Source organism: Elgaria multicarinata, chromosome 1 (genome assembly GCF_023053635.1).
Source record: "Elgaria multicarinata webbii isolate HBS135686 ecotype San Diego chromosome 1, rElgMul1.1.pri, whole genome shotgun sequence".
Lineage (NCBI taxonomy): Eukaryota > Metazoa > Chordata > Lepidosauria > Squamata > Anguidae > Elgaria > Elgaria multicarinata.
In genome coordinates, this window is record NC_086171.1 from 99698616 (window position 1) to 99711869 (window position 13254).

At 45.5% G+C, this 13254-nt stretch overlaps 1 protein-coding gene across 1 annotated transcript in view; it reads left to right on the forward strand.

The window, feature by feature from the left end:
* The first annotated feature begins 2712 nt into the window (after window positions 1-2712).
* FMO1 (flavin containing dimethylaniline monoxygenase 1) overlaps window positions 2713-13254 on the forward strand; it is a 30588-nt gene continuing 20046 nt past the window's right edge. Inside the window, exons 1-2 of the mRNA XM_063133485.1 lie at window positions 2713-2951; window positions 10032-10168. Coding sequence (XP_062989555.1) covers window positions 10037-10168 — 132 coding nt within the window. The 5' untranslated portion in view covers window positions 2713-2951; window positions 10032-10036. The remainder of the gene's footprint in view (window positions 2952-10031; window positions 10169-13254) is intronic.

The following is a 13254-nucleotide window of genomic DNA, read 5'->3' on the forward strand; positions in this document are numbered from 1 at the left end:
CCTTCTCCAGTGTATCAGCAAAGAACTCCCTAGCACTTCAAAGGTTCTACCTTAATGGCAGCCTAAAAATAATTAAAAATATATAAATAAAATAAAAATCCAGGAAGACAATCCTCCCTTCTTCCAAATCTTGGATAGAAGAGAGCTGGCCTTGCTTTAAAGATAGTCTGCAGCCTGAAACAACTACGTACCAGCAACCATAGACATTCAACTGAGATACAAAATGAGGAACTAATCCCTGAAAAAGCCCTACTGCCAATGTGGTGTAGTGGTTAGGGTGTTGGATTGGGATAGTTAGGGTGGGATAGCTAATACTCTGGAAGACAGAAACAAACTTCAAAGTGATCTTGATAGGCTGGAGTGCTGGGCTGAAAACAACAGAATGAAATTTAATAGGGATAAATGCCAAGTTCTACATTTAGGAAATAGAAACCAAAGGCACAGTTACAAGATGGGGGATACTTGGCTCAGCAATACTACAAACGAGAAGGATCTTGGAATCGTTGTAGATCGCAAGCTGAATATGAGCCAACAGTGCGATATGGCTGCAAGAAAGGCCAATGCTATTTTGGGCTGCATTAATAGAAGTATAACTTCCAAATCATGTGCCTCTCTATTCAGCCCTGGTTAGACCTCATCTAGAGTATTGCGTCCAGTTCTGGGCTCCACAATTCAAGAAGGACGCAGACAAGCTGGAGCGTGTTCAGAGGGGGCAACATCAGCTAAGGATAGTGTGTCTCCTCTGAATGAATGTTTAGAGGCGGTAATGGGCTGGATGAGGAAAAACAAACTGAAGCTGAATCCAGACAAGATGGAAGTGCTTACTGTCAAAGGCCGCAACCTGGGTTTGGAGGTTGTCAAACAGTTCTGGATGAGGTTACACTCCCCCTGAAAGACTGTGTTGGAGGTGCTTCTGGATCCGTCGCTCCAAATGACAGCCCAGATAGATGTGATGGCCAGGAGTGCCTACTATCAGCTTCGGCTGATATGCCAGCTGCACCCCTTCCTAGAGTTGGAAGTCCTAAAGATGGTAGTGCATGCGCTGGAAACTTCGAGGCTTGACTTCTGCAATGGGCAGAAGGGCTACTTTTGTGCCTAGTCTGGAAACTTCAACTAGTTCAAAATATGGCAGCCAGGTTGGTCACCGGTACACCTAGGGGTGACCATATTACACCAACTTTAAAATCACTTCACTGGCTGCCAGTTAGTTTCCGGGGGAAGTACAAAGTATTGGTCATTACCTTTAAAGCCCTACAGGGTTTGGGTTCAGATTACCTGCAGGATCGCCTTCTCCCATACAATCCGCCCCGCACCCTCAGGTCCTCTGGGAAAGGTTTACTCCTCCAGTCAGCCAAAACTAGGCTGACAATTATTACTCAGAGGACTTTTTCTTCTGCCACTCCCAGACTGTGGAACGGCCTGCCAGAGGGGATTTGTCAGCTTAAAGCTCTCTCTAAGTTTAAGACAGCCATAAAGACTAGTCTCTTCCAGCAGGCCTACCCAGATGAATTTTAAACCTAAGAATTTTAAGATGCTGTGATTGTTATTTTAATATTATATTAGTTTTATATGCTCTTTTAACAAATTTTATGTATTATAGTGTGTTTGGTGTTGTTCCCCGCCTCAATCCAGAGGGAGAGGCGGGTTATTATTATTATTATTATTATTATTGTTATTATTATTATTATTTGTGGTCCACAAGGTGGAAACTGTGGCAAGCTTTAGACACTTCTTGATGACGTATCTGCTTACTCAGGCTCCCTGACTTATAACCACACTGCTCTGTTCTACTGTTCTCATAAGGCTGTTAATGTATTTTTATTTAATATTGTTTTTACATTGGTTTTTATATTGTATTTCATGTATTTGTTTTAATGTAAACCACTTAGAGATCTTAGGATATCAAGCAAGGCTGCTGTTTGACTCCAAATTCAGTTGGGATGATGCAGCTAGTCACATCGTTCTCTGGACTGTGGCTTTCCTTTCAGGAAGACTTGAGAACTTCCTATGTCCAAGTGTAAGGCTGCTTACAGCCCATCCAGTTAGAATTGGCAGTGCCAACTGGTCAGAAAGAAAGAAAGGCATTTAGCCTGGGTTACTTCTGAGACATTAACAGCAGTTTGGTATGCAAGAATCAGGGCCAAACTAGACATGATGACAGAGATGCATCTTGGTCATTTCTAGTTAAATGCTTTCAAACAGCAGCCACAGCAGGACCCTTTCTGGATAAGGAGCATCGCTGCTTGGAAAGGTTTGTCCTTTTCCTTTATGCCATTTCCCCCTCTGAAAATGCCCCTCTACCACCCCCACCCCACCCCACCCCACCCACAGCTGTGGGTTGTTGTTGTTTTACCTCAACTAGAAAAACATACAGGCACATCCATAAGTTTCTAGTTTTGCTGTCAGAGGTGAAACTTTTCATGGCACAGGGAGAAGTATTATTGTGAACTAATATCTGCACATCCAAGTTGCTGTTCAAGGTTCTGGACAAAAGCTGGCAACTCCTGAGTATCACATGGGCTGCAGAACCAGTTTAGAGATCATCCTTCCCTCCCAGACAAGTTATTATTTAGCACTTTGACTCTGGCAGCCTAATCTGGTGTGAGAGTCCCATCCAAACAACAAAGAAGTTGCCCAACAGATCTGAGTCAGTTTCTCCCCTAACCTCAAGTTTCGAAAAAGCGTTCACTAAGTTCAATCTGGACAGTGATCAAAGGGCTGCTTTCCACAGCCTGACTGTGCCAGCTTCCAAAGTTCACTTATGTAATTCTCTCCCAAACTGGGTGTTTGTGGCAGCCAAAAGACTTCCTTCCTTCCCACTGTCTTGCACCAAGTTCCCCAGTATGTGTCTCCAATATTCTGCAGCTTGGGTTACGAATAAATCACTCTGCAGCTCCTGGCTGACACGCTTATGAAATCTCTGCAGATTCTGTCAAGGGTTGAAAAGTGAGGTAAGAGAGGGGCAACTTAATGAGAATATGGGGGGTTGGGACATCCCTGATTAAAAATCTATGCATGTGGATAGGGACTAACTTCTCAGAATGCATTCTCTGGATCCCTATTCAGGGCATATTGAAAATGGAGGACTTGGGTAGCCAACTGACAAGGAAAAAATGCCCCGGCTTGCTGTTGTGTCTTTAAGAGCAGGTTGATGCACAGGAATCAGCTGACATAGAAATCAGCATAATCACTCGTAGATATCTGCACATAAAACTGCTGTCAGCAGGTTGTTGTTGTTTTTTTTAAATTCCTGACCCTGATTTGTTACCTTCAATGCAAAAAATTAATCAGGCGAAGCCTTTCATTGCATACAGATAAACAGATTTATTTTCATTTCTGTGTGTCTGATTGCTGCGAAGGACATGAGAGGAGGGCCAGTTAAAAAGGCAACACCCTCCCATTCCAAAAGCAATGGGGGCTGCCCCCTTCCAATATGGGCTGGAGTGAGCCTGGTAGCCAATATGAAGCCTGAGAAATGAGGTGGAGGGCCAGGAAGCTTTGATGGGATTTTGCTTTGGGGCAATGCCCCTCACGGCTGTCTAGAAAAACCACCATGAGCGAGAAAGAGACAATAATAATAATAATAATAATAATAATAATAATAATAATAATAATAAGCTGGCTCTGGTTCCTCAGAAAACAGCCACTCTGCATGTGCTCAGGGGAACTTTATTCTTTATGTCACATCTTCTTCTAGGATGAGTCCTGGCAGCAGAATGGATCCTCATTCGGGTTTGCATTTAGCTGGAGCCATAAGCTACAAAACAGAAAATTCTACCCACACTTTGGTTGTTCTTTTACCAGAAGTAACTCTCATTGAACGAAATGGAACTTACTTCTGTGTAGACATGCATGAGACTACACTGTTAGTCAGTCATCCGTATTCCCCACTTTCAGCCTTCTGCTTCAATTAAAAATCAGGTTGTTTTTAACTGTATCTGTTCTTCAGCTCCTGCTTAGCTTTCGTCTCTGATTCCAGTATATTCATCTTCTTGATCATTGGGTTCTACTAGTTCTTTTTTGCATTTTTCAGTGATTAAAGCAGGGGTGGAGAACTTGTGAACTTCCAGATGTTGACTGACTGCAACTCCCATTGTACCTCATCATTTACTATGCTTGCTAGGACTCATCGGAGTTTCAGTCCAGGAACATCTGGGGGGGGGCAAATTTTCCCCACCACTCGACTATCATTTTCATTTTGGCACTTTTCTCTTCCAGTTGCTAATCTTTGCTGTTGTCATTGCTTTATTTATGTTCAATTGTTTATCCAATTTGGGCATGCCCTGTAGTTCTAGGTGTTTTGTATAGTATTGAGGGTGAAATAATAATAATAATAATAATAATAATAATAATAATAATAATAACAACAACAACAACAACAACTAGACAATGGAAGATAGTGTGGTGTAGTGGCTAAAGTGTTGGACTGGGAGTTGGGAGATCCGGGTTCTAGTCCCCACTCGGCCATGGAAACCCACTGGGTGACTTTGGGCCAGTCAGACTCTCAGACCAATCCACCTCACAGGGTTGTTATTGTGAGGATAAAATGGAGGATTATGTATGCCGCCTTGGATTCCTTGGAGGAAAAAAGGTGGGATATAAATGCAATAATAAATAAATAAATAAATATAGGCAATAATTGTTCCTATTAAGCTGAATTCATTTGACCCTCCAAATCTTGCATATAAATGCTCATGTATGCCAAAACTGTGTCCTCACTCCATAGAAGAACCATCAGGGCCGGTGCTACCATAGAGGCCACTCAGGCGGCTGCCTAGAGCGCCAAGGTAAGGGGGGCACCGAATGCCGCACCCAGAAGCCACTCTCCCACAGCGGCTCTGAGAGGGCGGCTTCCGGGCGCCCAGCCGAAGCGAAGCCAGAATGCTGTCGTGGAGGAACGGGCGGGCGGCTTCGGAATGGAGCACCCGGAAGTCGCTCCCCCAGATAGTCTGGCACCAGACCTGAGAACCATCAGTGGTGAAACAAACTGGGGCCCAAAATCAAAGCCAGCAAGGTATAACGAATAGCACTACTCTTCATGTAGTGCTCGGATCTCAGTTCTACAATGAAACTAAGAGGATCATCAGATGGGGGCTGAATCGCATTTCCCTCCCATCGCTTTGCCTTCTACTTCTATCCCACAATAGGGACGAGTAGCTTCCTCTTTCTTCACATGAAGAAGAAAGAAGAAGCAAGCAACGACCACGTGGCCCATTCAGTGGGCTTTTTTATCATGCAGCTTCTCCTGCACACAGCAGGAAATGGTGGCAAGTTTCGCTATAGCCCCCAAAAATTGGATTTTCTGGGTCTTATATTGTGAAGGAAAAAAGAACAGGAAGAGTGGGAGATGAACAGGAGGTGGACGGCATCATGAAAATGAACCGCGAGTGACCAGTTACGCGAATGCGATAAAATGCTCATCTGAAGAAGCTATCCAAGTAGATTAACAACCAATTAATGGCCCTGTGTAGAAAAGCTGCCTGGGTGTTTCGAGACAAGGCTTTTCTTGTTTAATTGCCCTGCCTCGAACATGGAATTCTACGAGTGATACAGATAATGCCAGCTTCCATTTGTAACTATCCCATTAGAGGCTTGACTTATTCCTAAAATGCAGCCAGGAGGGGTTGGGAGGGAGGGTTTGGGAGAATAGCCCGCTATTCAAATGTAAGGATCAGAGGTAAGCAAGTGAGTCAAAAGGGGGTGGCAAAGGGGCTGCCGTTTTGCCTCCGCCTGCCCTCCCCGCTGCCTCTGTAATCAAAGCCACATCCTATCATCAAAGTGCTAAAACAGTTTTGTTCTTTTATCGCTTCAGCGATAGGGTGCCATACCGTGGCTTGGTCTGCACTGGGATATGTTAAAGGTGGCCTGCTTTAACGCTTTGGTGCTTTGGTGATGCAAGAGTCTCCTTTCGGTGGAGAAAGACTGGAACGCACACTGCTGGTGGCATGTAGGGAAACATCCAGATGCCTGATATTCCTTACATTACATTTCTTCTCCCTGAGCAGGGGAAACAGGGCAGCGTGGAGCAAGCCGCTCAGACATTCATTTCGACTGGCAGGACTCCACCCACCTTTGGGAGGGGTATAGTCTGCATTTTTCTGCTTGTGTTGCTGACAGACCAAAGCCAATTTCAGGAAAAAGCGGGAAAAAGCTGAAATCGATCCTCAGTGTGTTTCTGTGAAGATGACCTCGCCACCCACCCACCCATGAGCAAAGAATTATTTCTGCTCACTCAGTGGGTGATTATTATTTTTTGCTGGGTTCTGCTCCCTAATCAATTGGGTTAACCACTGGGCAGCCTGCCCGCATGTCTTGCAGTCCTGACCAGGAAACTGGGGGCGGGGGGGTGTCTGGTCTCCCCTTTCCTGCCCTGAATTGAGAACAACCGGACAGCTTGCAACGGAGAAGAGTATCCCAGAAATACTTTTGCATTTGGGATTGCAACAAATCTGAGTTGGTTTCTTACTGCTGTGTGCTGTGCGGGGATTTTCTCACACTTGTCACAGTATCCTTTAAAAAAAAATAGATGGTTTTAAATTTACAGTGTGCGTGTTTCCCTTAACACTTAAAGACATAACTTCATTGTGTTAAACAATTATAAATATGTCCTGTCCTTTAAGAACATAAGGCAGGGGTGGGCAACTTGTGACCCTCCCGTTGTTTGGGCTTGCAATTTCCATCATCCCTCACCATTGTCTAAGCTGGTTATGACTGTTGGGAGTTGTAGCCTGAGCTAGACTACTATGAACTATCTAGTGGATTTACCTTGTGCTCAAGAGGGCAGGGCTCCTGCACCTTTAACTGCTAGGATAAAGAAGAAATTTCACCAGGTGCTGCTTGCATACAAATGACACCTGCTGTAATTCCCTTTTCTTTACAACTGTTAAAGATACAGGAGTCCTGTCCTCCTTTCCATAGGGTCACCCTATCTTAAAGTTACTTTGCCTTTTCTACGTGACAGGAGTTGTTGCTGAAATAGGACTGCTTTTGTGTTGCTTAGGTGAGAGACACTCTCCAAAATGTTGCTTTTGCAATCATAATCTTTAAGTTTGCTTGCCTCAGTTTACCTTTCCCATGCAAGGGGTTCCTGCTCTACCTACTGTGAGCCTTGGTTTCACCTACCATTAATTGCCCTGTCCTTCATCCCACCAACCCCGGTGGGCACCAACCACCTCTGGCAAAGCAGGCACAGGGCTTGATGGCTGAAATAGCATGCGGACAAGCTTCCTTGTGTCCCTTTGATGAAACTGTCTTCATCCGCATTCAGTTATGTTGCCTGACTTGTGTATCCTGTTGAAAATGCATTTTTCTTGGCCGTAGGGAAATTCCTCCCTTACATAATAACTTGAGAGTGGTCCCATTGAGTACCTCTTGTGTGCAACTTACTCACCCTTGTAGTCTTAAAAATATGACAAGTAGATTGGCAAAAATACTCATGAAAAGGAAATACAACAGTAAATATGCATGTGATCAACTTTCTCTCTAAATCCAGAAAGCAAATATTTACTGCACATCCTGGGGCTTGTCTATGTGAAGGGTTTGCCCCTGGGTGGCTTCACATTAGCTGCAGGTCATCTACATGACGCAGCTGACATTGCAAAGCCATCCGGGGGCAAACCCTGGAAACTCCACTAAAAAAAAGTGGGGCACTTACCCCGCCTTTTCAGCGGAGGCTTATCACAGCCCATGGCACCCCCTGATTGGTTGCCATGGGCTGGACAGGGAAGGGGGTGGAGCTCAGGAGAGCCCTGTGGAAAATAATAATGTAGAGGAAGGGGCCCTGTGCCTTTTTAAAAATAAAAAATAAAAATTGAGAGGGGAGAGGAGGAACTGACTGGCTCCTCTTTAAAAATTAAAAACGGGGAGGGGGAGGAGAGGTGGTTCGGGTGCCCAGCATCCCTTCCCTCATCCTTCTCTGGCTGCCTTGTTCCTGCCCCCTCGTTCTTTTCCTCCTCAGCACCGTGGTGAAATTTGCACTTGCGTTCCTTCCCGTGCAGATGCCAGGAAGGAACGCAAGTGCGGGAGCCAGGCGCCTCAGCGCCAAAGCGTCGCCGTCAAGACGGGGGCCTGGTATTTAGCTATTCACTTCAGTACAGGATTCTCAAAATGTTAAGTAGGCCTCCTTAAAGGACTGGACAGAGTTGGCGGGAAAGGCAAAAACATGGTGTTATAACATGAAAAAGTCTGGTACTTATTCATCCTGGAAATGAACTGGATTTCAGTTTGCCAACCTTTCTTTTGCAGATCTCCAGTGCCTTTAAAAGCTGTATCCCAATCAAAAATTCATCAGGGTGGAGGCTTTTCCACCACCATGTTAAGGAATTACCTCACTTGCTGGATTTCTGCATGTCAGAGCTATTATGCGAAAAACACAGGGAAAAGACCAATAAAAAATTATGGCAACTCTACCAGCAATTCTTTTAATTCTAATGTGATTGAAATTAAATGGAAAAGAGACATGAGGTATCATGGCTTTATGAGAGCCATGGGCTTGTCTAGACGGGCACTTTTCCCCGGAGCAGCTTCGGAGTGGCGGCAGGTGATCTACATGACGCAGCCGCCACTCCAAAGAGATCCAGGGCCAAAGACCAAACGCTCCGCTCTAAAAAAGTTGGGCACCTACCCAGACTTTTTTTTAGCTTGGAGCAAGGCTCAGCGCCTCTGTGGACCCTTATTAAAAATATATATTAAAGGTGGGGTTAGAAATTCCGCCAGGGAGGGAGCACCCTGTTCCTCCTCCCCATTTAGATGTAAATATGATCTTTGCATTTACAGCTTGGGGGGCGGGGGGAGAACTAAAGAGGCTAATTTAAAAACAAACAAACCCTAAGCTTGGAAGAGGGGGCACGGATGCTCCCAGGTGCCCCGAAACTGCCTTGTGTGTCCTTGGGTGGGCAGGTGCCGTGGCAACGGTACCTACTGGAAAGACCACAGCTGTGCTGCTTCCGCTGTAGATGGTCAGAAGGAGCGCCAACGCGGCGGTGCGGCGCCTGGTGGTGCCCCGTGCTGCAGACCCGATGTCATAGGGGTGTTGACCCAACTCCCTGATCATTTTAGGGCACAAACCTGTGCATGTTTAGACAGAAAAAAGTCCTACAACTTCCAGCATGCTCCAATTAGCTAGGTGTGGTATGACTTTGACTTTTTTTCGGTTTTAACATGCCTCGGATTGCACCTCAGTTGCCTTTTTGTGAACCTTTTCCAGCTCCACAGTATCCTTTTTGAGATGCACCAACCAGGATGCCCGTGCTCTTGCTTCTGACAGAATCCGACAGAGGCCCCCCTAGCCTAGCACTCTCTGCAAGAATCCCAACAACTCCCAGGCCCTGGACAGACCACCTAATCCCCTTGGTGGACCACCTTTGCTCTCATGCAGCCTTCTCTAACCGGGTCCCACCATTCCTGACTATTACCCATGCTGGCTGGGGCTGATGGGAGTTGAAGCCCAAAACATCTGGAGGGCACCAAGTTGGGGAAAGTTGATCTAGTGCACCATTTTCATCACATTTATTTGTTTGTTTGATTTTTCATTCATTCACATTTGTTTATTTTTGTCCTGCTCCTCTACCTAAAAGGCTCCTGGAGCGGATTACATACAGTCAGTAAAACTGGGGTGTCCCTTCCCGCAGGCTTACCGTCTAAAAAGAGACGACACACAAAGAAAAAGTGATGGGAAGGGAAGAAGTCAAAATGATGTGGTCTTTTCAGCTGGGCTGATGGAATGGCCCTGCATCCCCTCTCATCCCTCTCAGTACACCCTGCTGGAATCTTCTCAGTTTACAAGAGACTGAGCAAATGATGAATGTTGGCAGAGAGACGTGAATGTAAGGGCCACATCATTAGACACGTGATGTGGGGCTCATCCTGTGACTGAGAGTGTACATACACTTCAGAAATTGAGCTTTATGGGTGTGGTTTAACAGCATACACTCCTTCAATAAAGAAAGACCTGACCAACCACTGTGAGGTGATTCATCAGACTTATCCTTTAAAACATCTCAGTGTTTGTTTTCACTCTTCTGTGCCTCAAGAGACCATGACCAAGACAGTAGCCATCGTTGGGGCAGGCGTGAGTGGACTGGCATCTATCAAAGGCTGCCTGGATGAAGGGCTGCAGCCTACCTGCTTTGAGAGGAGCGATGACATTGGCGGAGTGTGGCGATACACAGTGAGTGGTGCAGGAGGCGGGGCTCAGCCTTTTTCGATGCAACTGTTAAAGATGCAGGAGCCTTGTCCTCCTTTTCATAGGGTCACCCTAATATGTATTCACAATCTTATACATGTCTGTACAAAAGTAAACCCCATTAGCTTCAGTGGGACTTCTTCCCAGCTGGGCAGAGCAATCCTGGAGGAAGCAGCAGCCAGGCACCTCTTCACCGTGCCTGGGTCCAGCTCCAGCTGAGAGCCCCCTCCCTCTTGCTGTCAACTGTCTCTGGAGAGGTCACCAGTGAGGGAGGAAGCAGCAGCCAGGCACCTCTCCACCGTGCCTGGGTCCAGCTCCAGCTGAGAGCCCCTCCCTCCTGCTGTCAACTGTCTCTGGAGAGGCCACCAGTGAGGGAGGAATTAGCAGCCAGGCACCTCTCCACCGTGCCTGGGTCCAGCTCCAGCTGAGAGCCCCTCCCTCCTGCTGTCAACTGTCTCTGGAGAGGCCACCAGTGAGGGAGGAATTAGCAGCCAGGCACCTCTCCACCGTGCCTGGGTCCAGCTCCAGCTGAGAGCCCCCTCCCTCCTGCTACCAACTGTCTCTGGAGAGGCCACCAGTGAGGGAGGAAGCAGCAGCCAGGCACCTCTCCACCGTGCCTGGGTCCAGCTCCAGCTGAGAGCCCCCTCCCTCCTGCTGTCAACTGTAACTGCTGAACTTTGCAACTAAGATTGTAGTGCCTGAATTTGCTTTCCTTTTCCCCCTCCTCCTCCTCCCTCCCAATCCCCTTTCCTTTTGTGTCATGTCTTTTAGATTGTAAACCTATGGGCAGGGACTGTCAATAAATACTTTTGTAAGCCGCCGTGAGAGCCTTTTTTGGCTGAATGGCGGCATAAAAATCCTTAAATAAATAAATAAATAAATAAATAAATCCTAATCAGATGTATGCTTGCCTTTGAGTAAACCCCATTGAACAGGGAGAGACGTACTTCTGAGTAAACACATATAGAACTGACTTTTAATAGTGTGGTCACTCAGAAGCTTTTTTTTTTTTAAGTCTAAAACAGCAAACTTAAAAGAAGTGCTCTGCAACCCTATTCTTACTTCTGAGGTCTTACTTCTGTTTACTCAGAAGTAAGTCTCTCTCTGTTCAATGGGGTTTACTCAATGGTAAGCATGCATCTGATTTTAGTCTGACTTGGATGTAAATGCATTTGAAATCAATGGGATTTACTCTTGAGTAAGGGAACCAGTGGATTTGTAGTTTATGAACTTGAAGATGCCCGGCTTCACATAATCAAAGGAAAGGAAGATCGATTCTTTGCACTTGTGAACTATCAGGAAAATGGGTTTGAGTGGGGAAATTTAAAAAAATCATTTAAAAAAATCATATGTACCAACTTGATTCAACCTTTGCATGCTGAAAGCTCTACTTAAGAGCTATCACTATGCCAGGTTTTATCTCTTTATCTTTAAAAATTGTGCAGATGTAAGCATTTTTAAATTTCCATTTTAAAAATTCCCTAAAATCAAGGGATGAACCACTCTGATTCAAACTTGGGGTGGCTAAATTTATTTATTTATTTATTTATTTACATTTATATACTGCCCCACAGCTGAAGCTCTCTGGGCGGTTTACAACAATTAAAAATAGTAAACGTTAAAAGTATACAAAAATTTAAAAAACATAAAAACAGTATAAAAACAACCCTCCTTAAGAGCTATCATTGTGCAAATTTTGATCTTTTGATCTTTAAAAATGAGGCAGCTGCTAGCAAGGAGGGTATATTTTCTGCATTTCTTTTAAGGTGAAAATGCCTACTCAGGAGTAAGAACATAGAGTTAAATGGGACCTCTCTCCCTCCCCCTTCATGGTTGAGTGGAGAACCACCCTGCCCTCCTTTTTTGTTAGTGAGACCGCCCTTAGACACACACGCCCCCAACAAAGAATGGGATAGTCAGATAGAACACAATGACAGCAATACATGGGAGGGAGGAGCACATTTATTTCGCAGGGAGGGAAAATATTCCAGACTTTCCCCGCTCCAAAAAGAAACCAAACATGGAGGGGAAGAGGTGAAATGAGTTCAGGACATGGACGATGTCATGTGAGTACCAGGGTGAAAAACTGCATACAAGGCATGGTGAGTGTGCGATATCGCTGGTGTGATGGAGCTCTACAAGCCCGGCTCAACCTGTATCTTTTCTAGTCTCACTCATTTACTTTCTGCATTAGTGTGTGACACAGATGGGAGGGTGAGAGGTGTAAAGAAAAAGAAAAATGGTATTGGGCACTTTGTGTTGATTGCTAGTAAGGCCACGGCCAAGTCACATGAAACTTAGAATCATAGAATGATAGAATAGTATAGTTGAAATGGGCCTATAAGGCCATCGAGTCCAACCCCTGCTCAATGCACGAATCCACCTTAAACCATACCTAACAGATGGTTGTCCAGCTGCCTCCTGAATGCTTTTAGTATGGGAGAGGCCACGGCCTCCTTAGGCAATTGGTTCCACTTTTGCACTGCTCTAACAGTAAGGAAGTTTTTCCTGATGTCCAGCTGGAATTTGGCTTCCTGTAACTTCAGCCCATTGCTCCATGTCCTGCACTCTGGGAGGATCGAGAAGAGATCCTGGCCCTCCTCTGTGTGACAACCTTTCAAGTATTTGAAGAGTGCTATCATGTCTCTCCTCGATCTCTTCTCCAGGCTAAACATGCCCAGTTCTTTCAGTCTCTCTTCATAGGGCTTTGTTTCCAGACCCCTGATCATCCTGGTTGCCCTCCTCTGAACACGCTCCAGCTTGTCTGCTTCCTTCTTGAATTGTGGAGCCCAGAACTGGACACAATACTCTAGATGAGGCCTAACCAGGGCCGAATAGAGAGGAACCAGTACCTCCCGTGATTTGGAAGCTATACTTCTATTAATGCAGCCCAAAATAGCATTTGCCTTTCTTGCAGCCATATCGCACTGTTGGCTCATATTCAGCTTGTGATCTACAACAATTCCAAGATCCTTATCGCTTGTAGTATTGCTGAGCCAAGTGTCCCCCATCTTATAACTGTGCATTTGGATTCTTTTCCTAGATGTAGAACTTGGCATTTATCCCTATTA